The sequence below is a fragment of the Salvelinus alpinus genome, chromosome 20 (assembly GCF_045679555.1).
Source record: "Salvelinus alpinus chromosome 20, SLU_Salpinus.1, whole genome shotgun sequence".
NCBI lineage: Eukaryota > Metazoa > Chordata > Actinopteri > Salmoniformes > Salmonidae > Salvelinus > Salvelinus alpinus.
Genome location: NC_092105.1, coordinates 40,857,865 through 40,884,910, shown reverse-complemented (window position 1 = coordinate 40,884,910; position 27,046 = coordinate 40,857,865). Strand labels below are relative to the sequence as shown.

The window sequence follows — 27,046 nt, the reverse complement described above, 5'->3', positions numbered from 1 at the left end:
TTCAGATCATTTATATACAACAGAAAGAAAAGTGGACCCAGCACACTCCCTTGGGGTACCACACAGTTCAAGATTTGGGGTTTAGACAGGGTCCACATCCACTATCTGTTTTCTTCCTTGCAGATAAGAGCGAACCCATTTTACGGCTAAGTTGTTAAAGCCCGTGGCTCTTAGTTTGATTAAGAGAATCTCATGATCCACTGTATCAGATGCCTTTCGGAGATCTAACCATACCACAACATTTACCTCCATCTACTTCCTTCCTGATGTGGTCAGTTAGATATGGTAGGCAAGTGCCGGTGGAATGGGATTTCCTAAAGCCAGATTGGAGCTCATATAGTAGGTTATGTAAGGAAATAAAACTGTCAATCTGCTCCAACATAATTTTTCCATGACGTTCGATAAAATCCACAGGATTGAGACAGGCCGATAGTTTCCATGATCTAATTTATTCCATTTTTTATATAGAGGAATGACCCTTGCAAGTTTTAGTTCACTGGGGGGGAAAAAACCTTTAAAAAAATATCTCAATAGACAGATTTACAATGGGAGTTTCACAGGGGGTGATAATTACCGGAGCGTCCCTTAGAAATCTGTCAGGAATGTGATGTGACAAGGCCAGTTGCTTGGAAGACTTAAGTTCTTTCAGCTTCTTTAGCACAGTTGACTCAGACCCTTTTTCAAATGAAAAAGCATCTACTTGAATCCCCTCCTGTGAGTAAAACTGCTGGACTTGACTCTCCCCATAGCAATCTGATTGACAAGGTAACTTACTAACTAATGTATTAGCTATAGTTGTAAAATAGATATTCAGACTGTCTGCAACCATGGTCTTGTCTGATGTAACCATTCCTCTAATGTCCAAGCAAAAATTCCTAGCTTTGGTCTTCAGAAACCTCCATAGTTTTTACTGGGATTGTTCCTATTCTCAACTATTTTGTCATAAAGAAAGTATTTTTTTGGCCTTCTCTATCATCCTGTTTACCTAATTTCTTAATTTCTTATAGTCTATAAAAACATAATCTGCCCTGGATTTCCTGAACTCCAGAAAGTGTTAATTTCCAGGGTTCTGTTCTTTGCTTAATTCTAACCTTGTCTACAGCATCTAAAAACAGTGTTTTAAAATGGCCCCAGGCATTTTCCACCTCATTGCATTTCAATACAGCAGACCAGTCCAATTTGCTCAAACAATTAACAAAAATATCTGCACTAGAGTTCTTCATAGACCTCATTTGTAATGAGTTATGACAATTAAACCTTCCTAGTACAGACAATGATAGAATGATAGAAGACACCTCTGCGGTCTTCAACCAGGATCTCAGCGATCACTGCCTCATTGCCTGCGTCCGTAATGGGTCTGCGGTCAAGCGACCACCCCTCATCACTGTCAAACGCTCCCTAAAACACTTCAGTGAGCAGGCCTTTCTAATCGACCTGGCCCGGGTATTCTGGAAGGATATTGGCCTCATTCCGTCAGTAGAGGATGCCTGGTTATTCGTTAAGTTATTTCCTCACCATCTTAAATAAGCATGCCCCATTCAAAACATTTTGAACCAGGAACAGATACAGCCCTTTGTTCACTCCAGACCTGACTGCCCTTGACCAGCACAAAAACATCCTGTGGCGTACCGCATTAGCATCAAATAGCCCCTGCGATATACAACTTTTCAGGGAAGTTAGGAACCAATATACACAGGCAGTTAGGAAAGCAAAGGCTAGCTTTTTCAAACAGAAATGTGCATCCTGTAGCACTAACCCCAAAAAGTTCTGGGACACTGTAAAGTCCATGGAGAATAAGAGCACCCCCTCCCAGCTGCCCACTGCACTGAGGCTAGGAAACACTGTCTCCACCGATAAATCCGCGATAATTGAGAATTTCAATAAGCATTTTTCTACGGCTGGCCATGCTTTCCACCTGGCTACCCCTACCACGGAACACTACTCAACAGCCCTGCACACCTCACTGCAACTTGCCCAAGCCTCCCCATTTCTCCTTCACCCAAATCCAGATAGCTGATGTTCTGAAAGAGATGCAAAATCTGGACCCCTACAAATCAACAGGGCTAGACTATCTGGACCCTTTCTTCCTAAAATGATCCGCCAAAATTGTTGCAACCCCTATTACTAGCTTGTTCAACCTCTCTTTCGTATCGTCTGAGATCCCCAAAGATTGGAAAGCTGCCGCGGTCATCCCCCGAGACACTCTAGACTCAAACTGCTACAGACCTATATCTATCCTACCCTGTCTTTCTAAGGTCTCTCGAAAGCCAAGTCAACAAACAGATCACCGACCATTTCGAATCTCACCGTACCTTCTCCGCTATGCAATCTGGTTTCCGAGCTGGTCATGGGTGCACCTCAGCCACGCTCAAGGTCCTAAATGAAACGATATCATAACCACCATCGATAAGAGACAATAATTTGCAGCTGTATTCATCGACCTGGCCAAGGCTTTCGACTCTGCCAATTACCACATTCTTATCGGCAGACTCAACAGCCTTGGTTTATCAACTACTTCCCAGACAGTTCAGTGTGTCAAATCGGAGGGCCTGTTGTCCGGATCTCTGACAGTCTCTATGGGGGTGCCACAGGGTTCAATCCTCGAGCCGACTCTTTTCTCTGTATACATCAATGATGTCGCTCTTGCTGCTGGGGATTCTCTGATCCACCTCTACGCAGACGACACCATTCTATATACATCTGGCCCTTCTTTGGACACTGTGTTAACTAACCTCCAGACGAGCTTCAATGCCATACACCTTTCCTTCCGTGGCCTCCAACTGCTCTTAAATGCAAGCAAAACTAAATGCATGCTCTTCAACCGATCGCTGCCCACACCTACACCCGTCCAGCATCACTACTCTGGACAGTTCTGACTTAGAATATGTGGACAACTACAAATACCTAGGTGTCTGGTTAGACTGTAAACTCTCCTTCCAGACTCACATTAAGCATCTCCAATCCAAAATTAAATCTAGAATCGGCTTCCTATTTCGCAACAAAGCATCCTTCACTCATGCTGCCAAACATACCCTCGTAAAACTGACTATCCTACCGATCCTTGACTTCGGCGATGTCATTTACAAAATAGCCTCCAACACTCTACTCAGCAAATTGGATGCAGTCTATCACAGTGCCATCCGTTTTGTCACCAAAGCCCCATATACTACCCACCACTGCGACCTGTATGCTCTCGTTGGCTGGCCCTCACTTCATATCCGTTGCCAAACCCACTGGCTCCAGGTCATCTATAAGTCGTTGCTAGGTAAAGCCCCGCCTTATCTCAGCTCACTGGTCACCATAGCAACACCCACCCGCAGCACGCGCTCCAGCAGGTATATTTCACCCCCAAAGCCAATTCCTCCTTTGGCCGCCTTTCCTTCCAGTTCTCTGCTTTAAGCACCAGCTGTCAGAGCAGCTCACAGATCACTGCACCTGTACATGGCCAATCTGTAAATAGTCCATCCAACTACCTCATCACCATATTGTTATTTATTTTAATTATTTTGCTCCTTTGCACCCCAGTATCGCTACTTGCACACTCATCTTCTGCACATCTATCACCCCAGTGTTTAATTTGCCATACTGTAATTATTTCGCCACTATGGCCTATTTATTCCCTCACCTCCCTTATCCTACCTTATTTGCACACACTGTATATAGACTTTCTCTATTGTATTATTGACTGTATGTTTGGTTATTCCATGTGTAACTCTGTGTTGTTGTTTGTGTCGCACTGCTTTGCTTTATCTTGGCCAGATCGCAGTTGTAAATGAGAACTTGTTCTCAACTAGCCTACCTGGTTAAATAAAGGTGAAATAAATAAATAAATAAATTCCATAGTTTACAACCCCAGTGTTTGACATCCTTGATCTATCTGATACCAACACAAGGTCAATGATGGTTTGGGTAGAAGAACAGACCCTGGTAGGCTCATTAATCAGCAGGTGTAAGGAAAACAAATTTCAAAAATTCTTAAGAGCTTTAAAAGTAGCATTAACCTTTTTGAGAATGATTTACCAAAATCTTTACAGTTGGAGCAAGTCTCCTCCCAACAATTCATAACACTTGTACTGGTCTGCTGGTCTGTAACAGGTTCGGACTATAATGGGTTTGCATTTTGGTAAAAGAATGTCCAACCACACAGCTTCAATCTCGTCATGGCTTAAATTTGATCTACAGTTGAACCCAATATCTGATCTTACATGAATACAAACTTCCCCGCCTTTGCGATTGTGGTCTCTTCTAAATTACTGCATCATTTTCCACTTTAATCTCGGTAAAGCAAAGCACTGCCACCTTACAGTTACTGGAGAGTAGGCAAATTTATTGGGAAGAAGGCTTCTAACGTTGAGATGAAGGATGTGCAGTCCTCTCGTAGAAAACAGTTCTCATCTGTTGGAAATTGTTCACTTGAGATGAGTGTTGACTCCCTGCAGGAATGTTGTCCCACTCGTCTTCAATGGCTGTGCGAACTTGCTGGATATTGGCGGGAACTGGAACACGCTGTCGTACACGTTGATCTAGAGCACCCCAAACTTACTCAATGGATGACATGTCTGGCGAGTATGCAGGCAATGGAACGTCTTGGACATTTTCAGCTTCCAGGAATTGTGTACAGATCCCTGTGACCTGGGGCCATGCATTATCATGCTGAAACATGAGAACATGAGGTGATGACGGTGAATGAATGGACCGACAATGGCCCTCCGGATCTCGTCCTGGTATCTCTGTGCATTCAAATTGCCATCGATAAAATGCTATTGTGTTCGTTGTCTGTAGCTTATGCCTGCCCATACCATAACTCCAACGCCACCATGGGGCACTCTGTTCACAACATTGACATCAGCAAACTGCTCTCCCATACCACGCCATACACTCTGTCAGCCATCTGCCCGGGTACAGTTGAAATTGGTATTAATCTGTGAAGAGCGTGCCAGTGGCCATCGAAAGTGAGCATTTGTCCACTGAAGTCAGTTACGACGCCAAACTGCAGTCAGGCCAAGACCCTGGTGAGGACGACAAGTATGCAGATGAGCTTCCCTGAGATGATTTCTGAAAGTTTGTGCAGAAATTCTTTGGTTGTGCAAACCCACAGTTTCATCAGCTGTCCGGGTGGCTGGGCTCAGACGATCCCGCAGGTAAAAAGCTGGCTGTGGAGATTCTGGGCTGTTGTGGTTACACATGTTCTGTGGTTGTGAGCCCGGTTGGACGTACTGCCACATTCTCTAATATGAATTTGGAGGCGGCTCATGGTAGAAAAATGAACATTCAATTCTCTGGCAGCATCTCTAATGGACATTCCTGCAGTCAGCATGCCAATTGCAAGCTCCCATTTCACATCCTATGTCACACAGGTTCAGAAAATATACTGCTGTGTCTGTGGGAACCAAGGCTATCGCTCAATGCAAGCCATTTCAATCTATGGTGTCCACGGATCGATTTATAAGCCAAAATGTCAGTCTGAACCAGTACCAGAACCACGCAGGTCACCTAAATGGGGGACTTTAAATCTAAGTTAAAACACACCACATTCTGTGCTGCATCCTGTCAACTTCCATATTATTTTTCACACATCTCTTCTCTGCCAGGCTGTCTTGCCATCAGTATTTCATACCAGTAATCATTCAATTATGTGATATCATGAGAAAACACAGAGCCATGCCAGTAGTCTTATCAACAAAATGTATATTAGAAATTCTGAAGAAAATAGGTAGGAATCTAACCCTGAGAAAGACCATGCACCATTGTCTCACCCCATGTTCAAGAATGTCCCTTTTCCCTTTATTCAGATTACAACCTCTCACTTTTGCTTATTTGAAAATGAAATCATATCCAAAATATAGCTATTTTTAAAACAAGCCATAGAAAGTTGGTTGCAATTTCAGTTTAATCCACCAGAAAAGACAGGACAAATATTACAGCAAATATTATGGTTAAACCCTGCATCAAAGTCAAGGGCAGGACAGAAACAAGCTCTCCAAATATAGATTCCCTTGTTCATGTGTGGTTCGGACGGACCAGTTCATCACTGGGGGCGAGTTCCCAGTCATCAGCACTATCTGCAGTTCCTCTATTCAAATTTCTCTCTCCTAACACACCCGCCATACGTTGCTGCCACTATTATTATTTTTTATCCTGCTGCTCAGCCACTTTTACCCCTGATTGTATGCATATAACTACCTCATCCATCACTGAAATGTTTATTGATATTGTTCTTGTTCATACTGTATATTGTTTTCTTTATATTGACACCATCTATTTCTGATATTGCTACTATGCAAGTAACCATTTCGCTATACCTTTTACACTTTCTGTAGACACCCATCCACTTAGCAAGATGTGGCTGGGGGTAATAGCGTTTCTTTCACATGACACATCAATTTAGACAAGTGTGTCTGGGTAAGAGTCGTCTAATATTTATAAAATATTTTTAACTGGACACTTTCTGTTTACCTGGAATTTTTCCTTGTTGTAGGCTACTAATTTTTACCACTTTTAGTCTTAATCTTTACTACACTACTCACAGTTTAGCACATAGCCTCACATGTGAATCCTTAAAGAGATGGGTGGGACTGGCTTAAGAGGATGTGAACAATGCTGAATGGGTGTAGACAAAGAAGAGCTCTCCAGTACGTGTACCAAAAACATTCAAGTGCCATTTTCTCAAATGTGAGTTTACAAGTTTATCAACTTTCAGAGCAGAATTACTATCCCATTGTTCCTGAAATGCAATGTATGATATACTATTTGTAGCTCTGTGTCTCTGCTTTTAATCAATGTAAAAAACACAATTTCCAATTTTGCTACAGAACACAAGGCGGTCGGTCACATATACTAATTGATAAAAATAAATAAATAATTGTTGTAATTGTGTAATTTTTTGTAATTTTTTTAAGTATAATCTTTGTAAATTATATCATAAATAGCGCCAGAAGAGTTATTTGACACATGCAGCTAACAAAAATACATGGAAATGTCTACTCTACTCAAAATTACAACCAACTAATTGCAGCATTACCGCACAAATGGAAGAGGCAAGTGGAAGGGGGAGAAAGTAAGGAACTTGTCTGTTGGCCCTGCATTAAAGACCAAAATTGACTAAAGAAAATTGTGATAAATAAAGTTCCTGGCACATGGTTTATGAACTGATACACAAAACAACGCTGGATTCAAAACAGAGTTTTTCCATTTAAATTATTATTCAAAATTCTTGCAACCAATATAACTTTATATATACAGTATAAACAGTTGAAGTCGGAAGTTTACATACACTTAGGTTGTAGTCATTAAAACTCGTTTTTCAACCACTCCACAAATTTCTTGTTAACAAACTATAGTTTTGGCAAGTCGGTTAGGACATCTACTTTGTGCATGACACAAGTAATTTCTCCAACAATTGTTTACAGACAGATTATTTCACTTATAATTCACTGTATCACAATTCCAGTGGGTCAGAAGTTTACATACACTAAGTTGACTGTGCCTTTAAACAGCTTGGAAAATTCCAGAAAATGATGTCATGGCTTTAGAAGCTTCTGTTAGGCTAATTGACATCATTTGAATCAATTGAAGGTGTACGTGTGGATGTATTTCAAGGCTTACCTTCAAACTCAGTGCCTCTTTGCTTGATGGAAAAATCAAAAGAAATCAGCCAAGACCTCAGATATTTTTTTTAGACCTCCACAAGTCTGGTTCATCCTTGGGAGTAATTTCCAAATGCCTGAAGGTACCACGTTCATCTGTACAAACAATAGTATGCAAGTATAAGCACCATGGGACCACACTGCCGTCATACCGCTCAGGAAGGAGACGCGTTCTGTCTCCTAGAGATGAAAGTACTTTGGTGTGAAAAGTGCAAATCAATCCCGGAACAACAGCTAACAACCTTTTAAAGATGCTGGATGAAGCAGGTACAGAAGTATCTATATCTACAGTAAAACGAGTCCTATATTGACATAACCTGAAAGGCCGCTCAGTAAGGAAGAAGCCACTGCTCCAAAACCGCCATAAAAAAGCCAGACTACGGTTTGCAGCTGCACATGGTGACAAAGATCGTACTTTTTGGAGAAATGTCCTCTGGTCTGATGAAACGAAAATAGAACGGTTTTGCCATAATGACCATTGTTATGTTTCGAGGAAAAAGGGGGAGGCTTGCAAGCCGAAGAACACCATCCCAACCATGAAGCACGGGGGTGGCAGCATCATGTTGTGGGGGTGCTTTGCTGCAGGTGGGACTGGTGCACTTTACAAAATAGATGGCATCAGAAGGAGGGAAATTATGTGGATACATTGAAGCAACATCTCTAGACATCAGTCAGGAAGTTAAAGCTTGGTCGCAAATGGGTCTTCCAAATGGACAATGACCCCAAGCATACTTCCAAAGTTGTGGCAAAATGGCTTTAATTAAGGACAACAAAGTCAAGGTATTGGAGTGGCCATCACAAAGCCCTGACCTCAATTCAATAGAAAATTTATGGGCAGAACTGAAAAAGCATGTGTGAGCAAGGAGGCCTTCAAACCTGACTTAGTTACACCAGCTCCGTCAGGAGGAATGGTCCAAAATTCACCCAACTTATTGTGGGAAGCTTGTGGAAGGGTACCCGAAACGTTTGACCCACGTTAAACAATTTAAAGGCAATGCTACCAAATACTAATTGAGTGTATGTAAACTTCTGACCCGCTGGGAATGTGATGAAGGAAATAAAAGCTGAAATAAATCATTCTCTTTACTATTATTCTAACATTTCACATTCTTAAAATAAAGTGGTGATCCTAACTGACCTAAGACAGGGTATTTTTACTAGGATTAAATGTCAGGAATTGTGAAAAACTGAGTTTAAATGTATTTGGCTAAGGTGTATGTAAACTTCTGACTTCAACTGTATATATGGGGGATACAACCATCCCAGCTCTGCAGATTTTGCTGCAAAGAGACAGAATCATCAGATCATTTGTTTTGGTACTGTCCATATGTAGCTTGTTTTTGGTCGCAGGTTCAGGAATAGCTGAAGAATTGCAACATTTCTGAAGCTAACTCTGCACTGCTGGTTAATAGCACTGCTGGTTTATTCAAAAGGTCATAGTCAATCGATTAATATTATAATAATACTCTTAGCAAAAATCTTTAATTTACAATATGTAGAATCTATGAGAATAGAAAGGTTCAGAACTTTTGTGAAACATCACAGCACAGTTGAAAAATATATGACAAATATAAATCAAACCTTGGATGGTGTTCAGGGATAGATGGGAGATGGTTGAGTAGAGCTGAAGGATGGGACTAAAAACATACAAAAGATAATTATTGTAAAATATACTGTGTCTGTAAAATGTATATAGTATGTATAAGCTGGAAGTAGAAGCCAAAGTGTTCATTAGTTTACTCCAATTAGGGGAGGGGTGGTAGGGTTAGGGGAAAATAATAAAGGAAAATATACAGTGCCTTTCAAAAGTATTCACCCTCCTTGGCATTTTTCCTATTTTGTTGCATTACAACCTGCAATTTAAATAGATTTTTATTTGGATTTCATGTAATGGACATACACAAAATAGTCCAAATTGGTGAAGTGAAGTGAAAAAAATATATATAAAAAAAACAACGGAAAAGTGGTGCGTGCATATGTATTCACCCCCTTTGCTATGAAGCCCCTAAATAAGATCTGGTGTAACCAATTACCTTCAGAAGTCACATAATTAGTTAAATAAAGTCTACCTCTGCACAATCTAAGTGTCACATGATCTGTCACATGATCTCAGTACATATACACCTGTTCTGAGGATCTGAGGACCCATGCCAAATATTTTCAGTCTCCTAAGGGGGAATAGGCATTGTCGTGCCCTCTTTACAACTGCCATGGTGGGTTTGGATCATGATAGTTCGTTGGTGATGTGGACACCAAGGAACTTGAAGCTCTCAGCCTGCTCCACTACAGCCTCATCGATGAGAATTGGGGCGTGCTCTGTCCTCCTTTTCCTGTAGTCCACAATCACATCCTTTGTCTTGGATCACGTTGAGGGAGAGGGTGTTATGCTTGCACCACACTGCCAGGTCTCTGACCTCCTCCCTATAGGCCTACCACTGTTGTGTCGTCTGCAAACTTAATGATGGTATTGGAGTCGTGCTTGGCCATGCTGTCATGGGTGAACAGGGAGTACAGGAGGGGACTGAGCACGCACCCCTGAGGACCCCCCGTGTTGAGGATCAGCATTGCAGATGTGTTGTTACCTACCCTTCCACCTGGGGGTGTCCCGTCAACACACCTCCAGGCTGTGTAAGGGTGCTGCATCAGATGACCTGGCCTCCACAATCACCCGACCTCAACCCAATTAGGATGGTTTGGAAGGAGTTGGACCGCAGAGTGAAGAAAAAGCAGCCAACAATTGCTCATCATATGTGTGAACTCCTTCAAGGGTGTTGGAAAAGCATTCCAAATGAAGCTGGTTGAGAGAATGCGAAGAGTGTGCAAAGCTGTCATCAAGGCAAAGGGTGGCTACTTTGAAGAATCTAAAATCTAAAATATATTTCTAAAATACACTTTTTTTGATCCTACATGATTCCATATGTGTTATTTCAAAGTGTTGATGACTTCACTATTATTCTACAATGTAGAAAATAGTTTTAAAAAATAAAGAAAAACCCTTCAATGAGTAGGTGGGTCCAAACTTTTGACTGGTACTGTATATTTAGAAAAAATATCGATGGGTGATTGGAAATTATGTGGACATTTACATTGATGGAAGCCACAATGTATCTGCAATATTAAAGCTGACCCAAAAAAGACTATACCACATTGAACATAATGTTTTGAAAATGTAAGGCAATAACCAGGCTCACAGAATTATTAAACACAATATTTGAATGGGGAATAGCTGAATAGCTGAAAAAATACACTCATAAAAACAGGTCCTTTATATAATTGACAGTCTTGTTCAATCGACTAAGTACTTGGACTGGTCTTTCAGGTTAAGGAAAAATTGCTTCTGTAGGTCCATTGAAAAAAGTGATTGTGAAAAGAAAGGTATGATGGGTGTAACCTTTCCCTGTAATGTGTGGATCTGTTAATAGAATCTGGCACCTATTAGACGTGGTTATTGGAAAAACATTTGAAAGTTGTGTCCATAGATCGGCATGGGGCTATAAATCAAGTAATTTCTTGTTGTGTAGAGAGGACTGTATAATAGCCCTTTTTACAAAGCAGTGTTCAAAACGCTCCACTTTCAGCCAGGGAGAAAGGCATGTCACTTTGTGATGAATGTTTGTCTTTGTATTTCGCTCCTAACACAGGTTTGCCCCTTGCCACACAATCCATCATAACAAATTGGGTCTCTTTTCGTTGCTTTGAATAATTATTTGACCATTTCTCGACAGTCCCCAGGGTTTGTTGGGTTGCTTTCCCTCAGTTTTTATACGAGGCTGTGAGATGAAGCCTACCATGTGCATTTCAAAGCAAAGTTCAGTTCAATATGATTAAAGCACCTGCAGCAATGTGTCTGAGTCTAAACAGGAGAGAGATAAGGTCAGTGGTCTTTTTGTTATAGTGTCCTCTCTGACAGACAGTCAGCAGCCTGGTCCAGTCATATAGCAGACAGTATGATTGGCTCTCTGCATGACATCCTACAATAGCCCTGCAAAGGTCTGGCTGGCTGCCCAGGGGGCTGCAACACGCTACAGTAATCTAAACAGAGGCTTATACCGACATAGCAGCAGAAAACATACACATGCATACAAACAGGAAAATATACAATGCCAGAGAATCTGCTATACAATCTACTATACTCCCTGCACAGTCGTATTGATACCTTTTAATGGTGATGGAAGTCAAATTGTCCAGGCTTTGTTGGATGACTTGAAATGCTATGATGAAAAAACTCTGTTAAAAGTCTAGAATGAGATGACACAGACTCCGATCCACCAGTAGATCTGTCTGGTCCAGGTTTGGTTGAAAAACTACTATTGCCACTGGAATTGGCACAAGTCTTGCTATGTTTTCCCAGTACAGTAAGTTCTTCCATGGTCAATTCCAAAAATACTGTTAATCTAAGTAACATAATAAAAAAATCCCCATCACAATCTGTAAATTTAAGCTAGAGATATCTGTTTTGCATTGGACTGTGTCTCAATCCACAGTATCCGCCGATGTCGCACTTCCACATTTGCGGTGAAAGGTGGCAGAGCTAGAGCGGTGTTTGTTAGACCGTGAGACATCCCGATAATCGGTCTTCTCACAAAAACATCTGTAGCGTCCGAATGTTTTGACCTAAACTATTATGACCACTCTATGGAAAGGGGACACTCTCACGTTTCGCCCATCATTAAGTTTGCAGACGACACAACAGTGGTAGGCCTGTTCACAGACAACGACGAGACAGCCTATAGGCAGCAGGTCAGAGACCTGGCCGTGTGGTGCCAGAATAACAACCTATCCCTCAACGTAACCAAGACTAAGGAGATGATTGTGGACTACAGGAAAAGGAGGACCGAGCACGCCCCCATTCTCATCGACAGGGCTGTAGTGGAGCAGGTTGAGAGCTTCAAGTTCCTTGGTGTCCACATCACCAACGAACTAGAAGGGTGTAAACACACCAAGACAGTCATGAAGAGGGCACGACAAATCCTATTCCCCCTCAGAAACTAAAAAGATTTGGCATGGGTCCTGAGATCCTCAAAAGGTTCTACAGCTGCACCATCGAGAGCATCCTGAGTGGTTGCATCACTGCCTGGTATGGCAACTGCTCGGCCTCTGACCTCAAGGCACTACAGAGGGTAGTGCATACGGCCCAGTACATCACTGGGGCTAAGCTGCATGCCATCCAGGACCTCTACACCAGGCGGTGGAAGAGGAAGGCCCTAAAAATTGTCAAAGACCCCAGCCACCGCAGTCATAGACTGTTCTCTCTGCTACCGCATGGTAAGCGGTACTGGAGTGCCAAGACTAGGACAAAAAGGCTTCTCATGTCACGCCCTGGCCATAGAGAGGCTTTTATTCTCTATTTTGGTTAGGCCAGGGTGTGACTAGGGTGGGCATTCTAGTTTCTTTATTTCTATGTTTTCTATTTCTTTGTGTTTGGCCGGGTGTGGTTCTCAATCAGAGGCAGCTGTCTATCGTTGTCTCTGATTGAGAGCCATAGCCCTTTTTTCCACCTGTCTTGGTGGGAAGTTGAATTTTGTTTAGGGCACATAGCCTGTAGCTTCACGGTTTGTTTTTGTAGTGTTTGTTGTTTTGTTCGGCGTAATTTTTATCAAATAAAGAGAAAATGTACGCTAACCACGCTGCACCTTGGTCCAGTTCTTTTAACGGCCGTGACATCTCAACAGTTTTTACCCCCAAGCCATAAGACTCCTGAAAAGGTAATCAAATGGCTACCCGGACTATTTCCATTATGTGACCTCCCCCCAAACCCTCTTTTTATGCTGCTGCTACTCTCTGTTTATCATATATGCATAGTCACTTTAACTATACATTCATGTACATACTACCTCAATTGGGCCAACCAACCAGTGCTCCCGCACATTGGCTAACCGGGCTATCTGCATTGTGTCCCGCCACCCACAACCCGCCAACCCCTCTTTTACACTACTGCTACTCTCTGTTCATCATATATGCATAGTCACTTTAACCATATCTACATTTACATACTACCTCAATCAGCCTGACTAACCGGTGTCTGTATGTAGCCTCGCTACTTTTATAGCCTCGCTACTGTATATAGCCTGTATTTTTACTGTTGTTTTATTTCTTTACTTACCTATTGTTCACCTAACACCTGTTTTGCACTATTGGATAGAGCCTGTAAGTAAGCATTTCACTGTAAGGTCTACACCTGTTGTATTCGGCGCACGTGACAAACTTCGATTTGATTTGACCCCACAAGTGTCAGGGGACTCGTCTGAAGTCGATACCGTCGATGTGCCAACTTCTGTTTGTAGCGTCCAAACCGTTTGGGCTACAAACTAATGTGACCCAACTGTGGAAAGGGGAGATTCTCACAAACATGGTGGTGGTCTCTGTTTTGCTCTACAACCCCGACAAGTGTCACCGGTTTTAGAAAATGAAGTACAGTATGAAGGTAGTTTTGTGCCTACCCAGAAAAGGGGGTAAATATGTGTAAAAAAACAACAAATATTTCCTGAGCTTTTTTATATCTCATAGATATAGGACAAACACTTCAAAACCTTGTTTTCGAAATTATTTATTTTTTGACTGTATTTTTTGCCATTATGAATGTGTTATTCAATGTGTTTCTCTGGGCTATAGTAGTAAAAGTCAAATTCAATATTTTATCCAAAACAAAATATATATATATTTTTTTATACCTAAAGGGATCCTAAAATTCTAAATCAAATAGCTAAATGATCCATAGTATTAACCAACTTAAAACAATTCTAATTCCAACGCCTTACACTTTTAAGAAATAAGGCACATTCTGTTCTTTGTTCCATTCTGGCCCCCAGTCTCCAAACACTTAGACGAGTCAATCACTTAGCTATGAATTTAAAAGAGTAACCTTTTTTTGCCATTTTACTTAATCAACTTAAAATTGCAATGTGTCACCTGTAGGCATTGCTTAGTGAAATTCAGTGGCACTGGAACACATAATTACACTGTAGGACTGTTAAAGTGAGTCTGTTCAGACCATACTTCCTGACTGCTGCTGTGTACTCTCTCTCTCTCTCTCTGTTTCTCTGTTTCTCTCGCTCTCTCTCTCCCTCTCTGTTTTTCTCTCTCAGCTTCATGCTCCCTAGTTCACCCCACTTTTTGCTGTTGACTTAAGCCCGCTTCCATGGCAACTAAAAGCCCCTGTCTCTCAATCAAGTTGGATTTGATTTTGGACATTTTAGATGCCTTCAATTGCAGCAATTATGTTTGTATTCAAAAAACACTTTAATGAGAAATATTATTAACACAATGTAATTTGGCTGTTGAGTCACCTGCATGTTGCTTGGAATTTTGCCTGAGTTTTGGTTGTAGTCACTCAGGCTCGCTACATCTGCTGGCAATTAACTCTTTCATGACTGGACTACTAATGCTACTCTGTACAGTTAAGGCTTAGATGCATTGGATATTATTCTCATTGAATTAGGTCTAGCACTACACATTGTAGAAAAAAAATAAGGCACATTTTCTGTCACTGACTGCAGAATCAGGGACAAATGTAATGTAAGATTTTAATGCACTGGGGAATAATGTAGCTGAGAATTCATGAGACATACACTTAGAAATGGTTCAGTCTGAATAGCCACTAGAGGACTTTATGTTTTACAAATTGCCAGTTGAATGTGATGTCACATAATAAAGTCCCCCCATAAAAATGTGTGCTGAAGTCAGGAAAGAAATGGATTGGAAAGTGACAAACCGCATGGTATTTTTCACTAATCAGTGTCTGTATGTGTGTGTGCGTGTGGCAGCATTGCTGGCAGACCTTGTGCTACTGTGATGTATTTGTCCTCCACTGCTGAAAGAAAGCCCCTCTTTAGTGTTAACTTTTCAAGTTAACGAGAGATGAGGTGTACTCGTCCTATGTTTTATACAAGAAAGAATGGGCTTTCATACACTATGGGTTTACATACACTAAGTTGACTGTGCCTTTAAACAGCTTGGAAAATTCCAGAAAATGATGTCATGGCTTTAGAAGCTTCTGATAGGCTAATTGACATCATTTGAGTCAATTGGAGGTGTACCTGTGGATGTATTTCAAGGACTCCTTCAAACTCAGTGCCTCTTTGCTTGACATCATGGAAAAATCAAATGAAATCAGCCAAGACCTCCACAAGTCTGGTTCATCCTTGGGAGTAATTTCCAAACACCTGAAGGTACCGCGTTCATATGTACAAACAATAGTACGCAAGTATAAACACCATGGGACCACGCAGCCGCCGTACTGCTCAGGTGGGAGACGCGTTCCTTCTCCTAGAGATAAACGTACTTTGGTGCAAAAAGTGCAAATCAATCCCAGAACAACAGCAAAGGACCTTGTGAAGATGCTGGAGGAAACAGGTACAAAAGTATCTATATCCACAGTAAAACGAGTCCTATATCGACATAACCTGAAAGGCCACTCAGCAAGGAAGAAGCCACTACTCCAAAACCGCTATTTAAAAACTATGGTTTGCAACTGCACATGGGGACAAAGGTCGTACATTTTGGAGAAATGTCCTCTGGTCTGATGAAACAAAAATAGAACTGTTTGGTCATAATGACCATCGTTATGTTTGGAGGAAAAATGGGGAGGCTTGCAAGATGAAAAACACCATCCCAACTGTGAAGCACGGGGGTGGCAGCATCATGTTGTGGGGGTGCTTTGCTGCAGGAGGGACTGGTGCACTTCACAAAATAGATGGCATCAGGAGGAAGGAAAATGATGCTTATGTATTGAAGCAACATCTCAAGACATCAGTCAGGAAGTTAAAGCTTGGTCGCGAATTGGTCTTCCAAATGGACAATGACCCCAAGCATACTTCCAAAGTTGTGGAAAAATGGCTTAAGGGAAACAAAGTCAAGGTATTGGAGTGGCCATCACAAAGCCCTGACCTCAATCCAATAGAACATTTGTGGGCAGAACTGAAAAAGTGTGTACGAACAAGGAGGAACCTGACTCAGTTACACCAGCTCTGTCAGGAGGAATGGGCCAAAATTCCCCCAACTTATTGTGGGAAGCTTGTGGAAAGCTACCCAAAACGTTTGACCCAAGTTAAACAATTTCAAGGCAATGCTACTAAATACTAATTGATTGTATGTTAATGGCTGACCCACTGGGAATGTGATGAAAGAAATAAAAGCTGAATTTCTCTCTGCTATTATTCTGACATTTCACATTGTTTAATAAAGTGGTGATCCTAACTGACCTAAAACAGAGAATTTTTACTAGGATTAAATGTCAGGAATTGTGAAAAACTGAGTTGAAATGTATTTGGCTAAGGTGTATGTAAACTTCCGACTTCAACTGTACAACACACTGAGAGCGTCTTAGATTGATGCTTTGCTACTGCTAGCGTTCTCAATGTCAAGAAAATCGTGACAAAAGACAACTAGACAATAGCAAAACAGGGGGCCAGAGGGAGAGCAGACTGCATTATTCACAGCGAAAGTAGAGAGTAAGGGAAGGATTTAGTGGGAGAATGGAAGTACACTAATGACTGTTTGATGAAGGGAGAGTGAGGATAAGGCAGGTATAGAATAGAAAGATTGAGTGGGGTTTCTGATGGTAATCACTGCCAAAAAGGAACAACAAACTGTCTGAGATTCTAGCAGATTAAAAACAATTAGTATTTTAAACAGACATGGGGGACAGGTACTGTAGGATATTGAAGAGTTCAGCATGAACATATGTGAACAAACTCTATCTACTGATATGAATCAGTTTTATTTTTACAAGGCGCAGAAGTTTACCATCATTTTGATGCTAATTCTAAAATACGTTTCTACAGTACTTGATCATTATGTAAAACAAAAGTTGTTCTAAAACTTGTGTACATTCTACATGGAATCGGTTCTCTTACAGTTGAAGCCAGTTTAAACCAGTTTTCGAATCCCAGACTAGCTTTAATAGAAAACACGTTTTTCAATGTGTGATAAGCTGTTGATTCCAGTGCCTAAGCTAGAATACTGTGCTGCTGTGCAGCAACTATTGCAAGCGAACACACCACAATCTCACCATCTTCCACTTATGGTTTTAGCTATATATCACGAGGCCTACAGACTGATTTTATCCAGGTGATATCTGAGACCTTAATTTAGTCTGGTTAATGTGTCTGCCTGGTGGCGGGACTCTGTCAGTGTGTTTAAAGGCAGAGATATATGTTGACAATTGATCAGAATACAGGTTTTCACCCATCACCCGTACTTGCCAGAATGAAACCAACCTGTGACCAACCCGGATTTGTAAAGCATTGATTATGCCTTGATACTGTATGCTATCACATCCTGTGTGGGTGGGTAAATATATCACAAATGTAAGAGCAATGATAACCTAAAATCCCGTATACAGTGCCTTGCAAAAGTATTCATCCCCCTTGCCGGTTTGCCTATTTTGTTGCATTACAACCTGTAATTTAAATAGATTTTTATTTGGATTTCATGTAAAAAATTCTAAAAAATTTAAAACTGTTAAAGTGGTGGGTGCATATGTTATCACCCCCTTTGCTATGATGCCCCTAAATAAGATCTGGTGCAACCAATTTTTATTTTATTTTATTTTTTAAATTTTACCGTTATTTTACCAGGTAAGTTGACTGAGAACACGTTCTCATTTGCAGCAACGACCTGGGGAATAGTTACAGGGGAGAGGAGGGGGATGAATGAGCCAATTGTAAACTGGGGATTATTAGGTGACCGTGATGGTTGAGGGCCAGATTGGGAATTTAGCCAGGACACCGGGGTTAACACCCCTACTCTTACGATAAATGCCATGGGATCTTTAATGACCTCAGAGAGTCAGGACACCCGTTTAACGTCCCATCCGAAAGACGGCACCCTACACAGAGCAGTGTCCCCAATCAATTACCTTCAGAAGTCACATAATTAGTTAGATTGCACACCGGTAGACGTTATTTAAGTGTCACATGATCTCAGTATATATACAGCTGTTCTGAAAGGCCCCAGAGTCTGCAACACCACTAAGCAAGGGGCACCACCAAGCAAGCGGCACCCTGAAGACCAAGGAGCTCTCCAAACAGGTCAGGGACAAAGTTGTGGAGTACAGATCAGGGTTGGGTTATAAAAAAATATCTGAAACTTTGAACATCCCACGGAGCACCATTAAATCCATTATTAAAAAATTGAAAGAATATGGCACCATAACAAACCTGCCAAGAGAGGGCCCCCACCAAAACTCACGGACCAGGCAAGGAGGGTATTCATCAGAGAGGCAACAAAGATAACCCTGAAGGAGCTGCAAAGCTCCACAGCGGAGATTGGAGTTAGGTCCACTTTAAGCCATACACTCCACAGAGCTGGGCTTTATTTTACCTTTATTTAACTAGGCTCGTCAGTTAAGAACAAATTCTTATTTTCAATGACAGCCTAGGGTTAACTGCCTGTTCAGGGGCAGAAAGACAGATTTGTACCTTGTCAGCTCAGGGATTCGAACTTGCAACCTTTCGGTTACTAATCCAATGGTCTATCCACTAGGCTACCCTGCCGCCCCTTTATGAAAGAGTGGCCAGAAAAAAGCCATTGCTTAAAGAAAAAAATAAGCAAACACGTTTGGTGTTCTCCAAAAGGCATGTGGGAGACTCCCAAACATATGGAAGAAGGTACTCTGGTCAGATGAGACAAAAATGTTGCTTTTGGCCATCAAGGAAAATGCTATGTCTGTCGCAAACCCAACACCTCCCATCACCCCAAGAACACCATCCCACCATCCCCCATCATGTTTTTAATCGGCAGGGACTGGGAAACTGGTCAGAATTGAAGGAATGATGGATGGTGCTAAATACTGGGAAATTCTTGAGGGAAACCTGTTTCTGTCTTCCAGAGATGTGAGACTGGGATGGAGGTTCACCTTCCTGCAGGACAATGACCCTATGCATACTGCTAAAGCTACACTCGAGTGGTTTAAGGGGAAACATTTAAATGTCTTGGAATGGCCTAGTCAAAGCCCAGACCTCAATCCAATTGAAAATCTGTCATATGACTTAAAGATTGCTGTACACCAGTGGGACCCATCCAACTTGAAGGAGCTGGAGCAGTTTTGCCTTGAAGAATGGGCAAACATCCCAGTGGCTAGATGTGCCAAGCTTATAGAGACATACCCCAAGAGACTTGCAGCTGTAATTGCTGCAAAAGGTGGCTCTACAAAGTATTAACTTTGTGGGGGGTGAATAGTTATTTACGCTCAAGTTTTATGTTTTTTTGTCATATTTCTTGTTTGTTTCACACAAAAAAATATTTAGCATCTTCAAAGTGGTAGGCATGTTGTGTAAATCAAATGATACAAACCCCCCAAAAAACAATTTTAATTCCAGGTTCTAAAGGCAACAAAATAGGAAAAATGCCAAGGGGGTGAATACTTTCGCAAGCCACTGTACACTTCAGTACCAACCACTTTTTCTTATGCATAGACGCAAAAGGACACCACAGTCTAGTACCTCCATACTGTCTGACATCTTTGGATGGCTGAAAAATATGAGGATGTTATACAGTATATGAGTGTGAGATTTCAGTTGACTCAGTAATAGCACCATAACAGCAGTTCATTATTTTCCCCATAGATGCTACCATTTTCACACCAGGGAGCTATGTTCCCTTCACCAGCATATCACTCTGTCATAGAGAGCAGGCGGACAGAGCATTGCCAAAGCCAGAGCTGCCCTTGGCCAGGGAGACAGAGAGCTCACACCATCACTACCTCTATTCTACTAGTAATATTAGTTTTTCCTGTTTTAGCTTTAAAGGGACATTTGTCCATGCAAGTTTAATGCTGAGGATAATACATAACTGCAAACACATGAGTCGACTGAGAGAAATCTGTTCTTAAACCTAAAATATAGGCTAGACATCTAAATTGATTCTTATTTGCATACAGCTGTAGACACCAAATGGCACCCTATTCCCTATTTAGTGCACTACTTTTAACCAGCGGCACCCTATATAGTGCACTACTTTTGACCAGAGTCCTATGGGCCCTGTTTAAAATCAGTGTGCTATATAGAGAATGTGGTGCCATTTGAGACGCACACATACTATACTGTTGACGTACACTGTAGTCATTTAATCAGTTTGATACCAAGGGGGCTCTTTAACCACATGATTTGTATCCATGGAGAATAGCCCAAGATGGAAATCACCAGGGGCTCATTCTGGAGCATTTGCTCTCATAAATAGCATGCAGGGATGTGTCCTCAGCTCACTGTAGTGTCATTAAACAGGTGCTTGCCAAGGTCGCTTGTCATGTGCAGGAGCATAACAAAGTGCCTGTAATGTCTCTGTCTGAGGCAAAGATTTAAAGCAAGAATTAAACAGAATAGCATTTTGAAGTGAACACCTTCCTTATACTGCCTCCGTGCAGCTCTGTATTCATAACAGGTCAGAAGATATTTGTCCTGGTTCCTCTCTCTCTCTCTCTCTCTCTCTCTCTCTCTCTCTCTCTCTCTCTCTCTCTCTCTCTCTCTCTCTCTCTCTCTCTCTCTCTCTCTCTCTGTCTCTCTCTGTCTCTCTCTGTCTGTCTCTCTCTCTCTCTCTGTCTCTCTGTCTCTTTTTTGTGGATTAAAAGTCAATCGTTTAAAATATATGCCTACTGGATTGGAAGAATGTTGCTTCTAAAATGCTTTTTAGTGACGGATGGACAAAAAGATCAAGTCAGGTCAATCATGTTGATTTTGTGTTCTCTTGTGTTGCCTGCGCGCTCTCAGTATAGTGCAGTGTTCTAATAATGATATGGGTTTCATAATGGAAATAGTGTAAATCTGAAAGTCCTTTGATGTGCCACTTTGAATGTCACTACTTTAATACGCTTTTGTACTACAGATGTCATGTCAAAATGAGCATCTCAGTTATATATTGAACATGCAGTATTTTTATGTGGTCTTGTTTAATAAATGAGGTCCATTCTGTAAATACCCTTTCGAAAAAAGATTGCAGCCAGGGTGCAGTATAACTGCAGTGCACTGCAGTATAACTACAGTTAGAGTGCAGTATAACTGCAGTATGCTACAAATACTGCGTTCATAATAACACTGTTATTTTTACTGCAGTAATTATGCAGTGAGACTGCAGTTCAACTGCAGTACACTGCAGTTATTCTGTAATTACTGCGTCCGAAATACCACAGTCGACTGCAGTTAATGCACTTTTACTGCAGTTTCAAAACGGCAATCCTTTTTTGTAAGGGCAAGGTTGAAATTGGAAATGTGTACAGTAGAGTCTTATAACCATTTACTACCTCTGACCCATCATTAAAGTGTTTTGTAAAGCATAAGGGCATGCCTATAAAGTGGGTAGTTCTATGCCAAGTATCCCGAGTGTAGCCAAAGCACTAGCAACATGCACTTTGTTTTAGTCTGTTGTGGCTAAGACAGTAATTGCCCAAATATGCCAACTGCAGATATTTCTAAACTTGCTCCATCACAACCACTTATTAATAAGAATGTAAGCTATATGACTGCACCAAATCAATATGTAGTGTCAGTTGATCTGTGTTTAGCGAAGATATGACAGGTTTGGTGCGTTATCTAAATACACTGAATGGGGATGCACTCTTTCTAGGACCTCGGGAGGATTATGACACTTTGCAGTTGGCAGCATTTAACCATTTCCTTACTGCATTAGTGTACGGCCTTGTGTGAGAGATAGTGATTCAATCAGACTTCATTCTTTTAACCTCAGAGTAGATTCTCTCTCAGGACTTCTGATACAGGTACTTCATTCCAGAAACTGAAATGTATAGACTTCAATTCAATTAGCCATCCAAAAGATCAATAGACTTGTTCAATGTCGCCGAGTTGTTTTTTGAGCAGCTTAGAACTCAGAGAATTCTGTATAAGCATTTTATTTTAAAGTGCACACTCCTGTGTTAAAGCAAAATGTTGTCTAGATGCAGTACAAAGACATAACTCTTATCAAATGCTGTTGGTTATAACTGCTGAGTACTGATTTTAGAGAAACTCTAACACTGCCTTTTGATAAAACTTTGTATTATTTTATTTAGCAGAAGAGTGTAATTTCTGATTCTATTAAGACCTATCTGTTTGTTCTGGCATTAACATATTCTTCCACTGTTTTTCAGATGTAAATGGAGAAGCAGAAGTGTCAAGAAGAAAAACAGGACATCTGCACGGCTGCAAACCGCATTTGCGTTAAAAGGCAAACAACAACATCCCATCACTTTCCTCTAATGCAATCCATAACTGACAATTAATGTCAAGCAGCACTTCGGTGCAGCATTATGCTGCCTTGCTGGAAGGAACACTGCTAATGGAAAGAAAACCTTATAAGATTCAATGCATTAAATACATATAAATGCAGCAGAATGCCTTCAAAAGTCTCATGCTTGTACGTGTTGACAGTCGTTTGCTGGGCAAGTGCTCTTTGGTACTTGGGTATATCCCGGCCGACATCCTCCTATGTCAGTGGGCAGATGTCTTTGCCGATCCGGAAGACTGTGAAAACCGTTAAGAACACTACGTTCAGCAACATCCGGACGCGAACGCTGAACCCACACGCCTTCGACTTTGTCATCAACGAGCCTAAGAAATGTGAGACCAACACGCCCTTCCTGGTCATCCTGATCAGCACCACACACAAAGACTTTGATGCTCGTCAGGCCATCCGGGAGACCTGGGGCGATGAGAGCACCTACAGCGACATCCGCATCATCACCCTCTTCCTGCTGGGCCGCAACACGGACGCCGTCCTCAACCAGATGGTAGAACAGGAGAGCCAGATCTTCCACGACATTGTGGTGGAGGACTTCATAGACTCGTACCACAACCTCACCCTCAAGACCCTGATGGGCATGCGCTGGGTGGCCACCTTCTGCTCCCAGGCCCAGTACGTCATGAAGACAGACAGTGACATCTTCGTCAACATGGACAATCTGGTCTACAAGCTTCTGAAGCCCACCACCAAGCCCAAGAGGAGGTACTTCACGGGCTACGTCATCAACGGCGGTCCCATCAGAGACATGCGCAGTAAGTGGTACATGCCCAGAGACCTGTACCCCGAGGCTAAGTACCCCCCGTTCTGCTCGGGCACGGGGTACGTGTTCTCAGTGGACGTGGCTGAGCTGATCTATAAGACCTCTCTGCACACCAGACTGCTCCACCTGGAGGATGTGTACGTGGGACTGTGTCTGAGGAAGCTGGGCATCCATCCCTATCAGAACAGTGGCTTCAATCACTGGAAAATGGCCTACAGCCTGTGCAGGTACCGTCGTGTTATCACTGTCCATCAGATTTCACCGGAAGAAATGCACCGGATCTGGAACGACATGTCAAGCAAGAAACACCTCAGATGCTAGTGGCACCTGAGGACAACTCAACTTGGACTCTTCTTCATTTTCTGACAGCATTAGTTCTCTGTAGGCTACTAGCATACTACTGAATCCACTCTGTAGCTGTTGGGTGCATGAAGCTTGTAAAGCGCATGTTCTCATTCAAACACACACTAAAATAGTCTTGTTGCTAGTCATTTTGTTATCTGTCTAGAATTCCAACTATAGACTTCACAAACTCATGTTGATGAACATTTACTCTCTAATGTACATTTTTTAAAGTAACATTTACAAGTGAAACCAGAGAGTTATTATTGAAGGAAAAAACAATTTATTTGTCAGTGTAAATCTATCTACTTTATGCCAAGTTCTCATGCTGTTTTGGGGGATGCCGGTATTTCCTTACAGTGGGACAAAGCCTCACCCACATCATGTCTCATTCCTCCTAACCAATCTTATGGCTGGTCAACTACTGTACACACAATAATACATACAATTTGAAATGGCAAATAACGCTGCAACAATGACAACAAACGTAGACCAAGTGTGAATGTTGTTGGTTGTTTTCATATAGTTGCTATTTATTAAGAAATGAAGACATGTCTGCTGGATGTACTTCAACACTATTGGTAGTGATGTTCACTACTGCAGTGTTCAAAACTACATGTGTGGGTAAACAGATGCTATACATTTTTATTTGCCTGGGTATTTTTTGTTTAAATATCGGTGTAAATGTAGGCTAACTGCCACTTCTTCGGGAAAGAAACATTTCGATGTCATTCATATATTTTTTTCCTTACGGTGTACTTTAAGTAATTAACGGTGTCATGCTACAGGCTTCTGATAAAACTGTCTTCTATTACTTTATACTGTACGTAGAGAGCTGATTCATTAACAATTCATTACCGCTACCAAGTCTCAACAGGCATAAATATCATCTTGTGCAAGTGACAATTTACATAGTAACAACTATCTACATTCACAAATGAATGTATTATCATGTCTATTTGGCATATCTTTACTGAAGTACTGCTATTGAAGTAATGTGAAATAGTTATATTTTCTAGAACTTGGATGGCTGTTATGGTCCAAATGTAATTCAAGTATTTTTTTTAAAGTCTAGTATGATACTGAACAAAAATATAAACGCAACAATTTGACTGAGTTACAGTTCATATGAGGAAATCAGTCAATTGAAATAAATAAATTAGGCCCTAATCTACGGATTTCACGACTGGGAATACAGATATGCATCTGTTGGTCACAGAGACTTTTTAAAAAAAAGTAGGGGTGTTGATCAGAAAACCAGTCAGTATGTGGTGTGACCACCATTTGCCTCATGCAGCGCGACACATCTCCTTTGCATAGAGTTGATCAGGCTGTTGACTGTGGCCTGTGTAATGTTGTCCCACTCCTCTTCAATGGCTGTGCGAAGTTGCTGGATATTGGCGGGAACTAGAACACACGGTCGTACAAGTCGATTCAGAGCATCCCAAACATGCTCAATGAGTGACACGTCTGGTGAGTACAGTATGCAGGCCATGTGGAAGAACTGGATATTTTCAGCTTCCAGGAATTGTGTACAGATCCTTGCGACATGGGGCTGTGCATTATCATACTGAAACATGATTAGATGGCGGTGCATGAATGGCACGACAATGGACCTCAGGATCCTGTCATGGTATTTCTGTGCATTCAAATTGCCATCGATAAAATGTGATTGTGTTCGTTGTCCGTAGCTTATGCCTGCCCATACCATAACCCCACGCCACCATGGGGTACTCTGTTCACAAAGCTGACATCGGCACACGCTTGCCCACACAACGCCATACACATGGTCTGCGGTTGTGAGGCCATTCGGACATCCTGCCAAATTCTCTAAAACAACGTCTGAGGCGGCTTATGGTAGAGAAATGAACATTAAATTACATTTTTATTGTCCCCAGCACAAGGTGCACCTGTGTAATGATCATGCTGTTTAATCAGTTTCTTTATCGCACACCTGTCAGGTGGATGGATTATCTTGGCAAAGGAGAAATGCTCACTATAGGGATGTAAACCAATTTGTGCAAAATAATTTAGAGAAATATGCTTTTTGTGCGTATGGAAACATGGGACCAACACCTTTTGCGTTTATATTTTTGTTCAGTGTATAAGCTATTGTGACATTTGACTGTGAAAGTTTAAAGATCCATCCTGAAGGGGTTGTTGTGATATACAGTATGTTTTATTTACATTAACAAATATACATACTTGTAAATAATAAAACCTATTCAATGCCTTGTACACTTGTTGACCCTAATCATGCATTCATGTCGATGACATTTGTTTTTGGGGTTTAGATTTGTTGAATTACAGCTACTTGTATGGATTTTCATGTTCATCAAATGTTTTGTATTTGTCAACAAACTCGAGTACCATCCACAAATTACTCCCAGCAACAAATATATTTTTGTATATATTTCCATGTAAATGTGTGCATTTGTAACATTTTGAATTTTCAGTGGCTCTAGCCAGTTCAACTCCCCTTGGGGATCTGCCAAACATCCACATGCCACATCGTGTCACTTGGCAGACTGTTCCCGACAGCAGTGTATCTGCCAGATGGTGACATTGCCAAATTCTGTAACTTGTTTATAATAAATGGAGGAACTATTTGGCTGAAAGGATTCCTCACCATTTCATTGCCTCTTCCGTATGTACTTGGGATGTGTGAGGAGTGTCCTTCAAAGTTGTCCAAACTGTTCTAATTCATTTCCATTGGGACAGGTATTCCCATTAGGACAGGTAATCCCAGGGATACCTGCAATGCCGTCGGGGGTACGCCAAATAAAAATGTGACTCACATTTTTTTTTTATAAATAAAATTAAAACCATCTAGTGTTCAGCGAAATAACAACACAATGTCAAATACAGGTAGCCTACTCAAATAATTAACATCCAATCACATTAACCGTTACTCTCTCGGTCCGTATGTAGCCAAACGGAGCTGCTGCTCATGTTGGTATCTGTACTGATGGCGCAAAAGCCATGACAGGGAGACATAGTGGAGTGCTAACACGGGTGCAAGCAGTTGTTCCCGGCGCCACTTGGGTACATCGCAGCATCCACCAAG

The 27,046-nt window shown here is 41.5% G+C and overlaps 1 protein-coding gene across 2 annotated transcripts in view; it reads left to right on the top strand.

The window, feature by feature from the left end:
• The window catches only part of LOC139546890 (beta-1,3-galactosyltransferase 1-like), a 116,320-nt gene extending 89,732 nt beyond the window's left edge, over window positions 1-26,588 (top strand). For both annotated transcript variants that reach the window (XM_071355810.1, XM_071355809.1), the window contains one exon: window positions 22,726-26,588. In XM_071355810.1, the coding sequence (XP_071211911.1) occupies window positions 22,969-23,958 (990 nt within the window). In that variant the 5' untranslated portion in view covers window positions 22,726-22,968 and the 3' untranslated portion in view covers window positions 23,959-26,588. The remainder of the gene's footprint in view (window positions 1-22,725) is intronic.
• The last annotated feature ends 458 nt before the right edge of the window (window positions 26,589-27,046 follow it).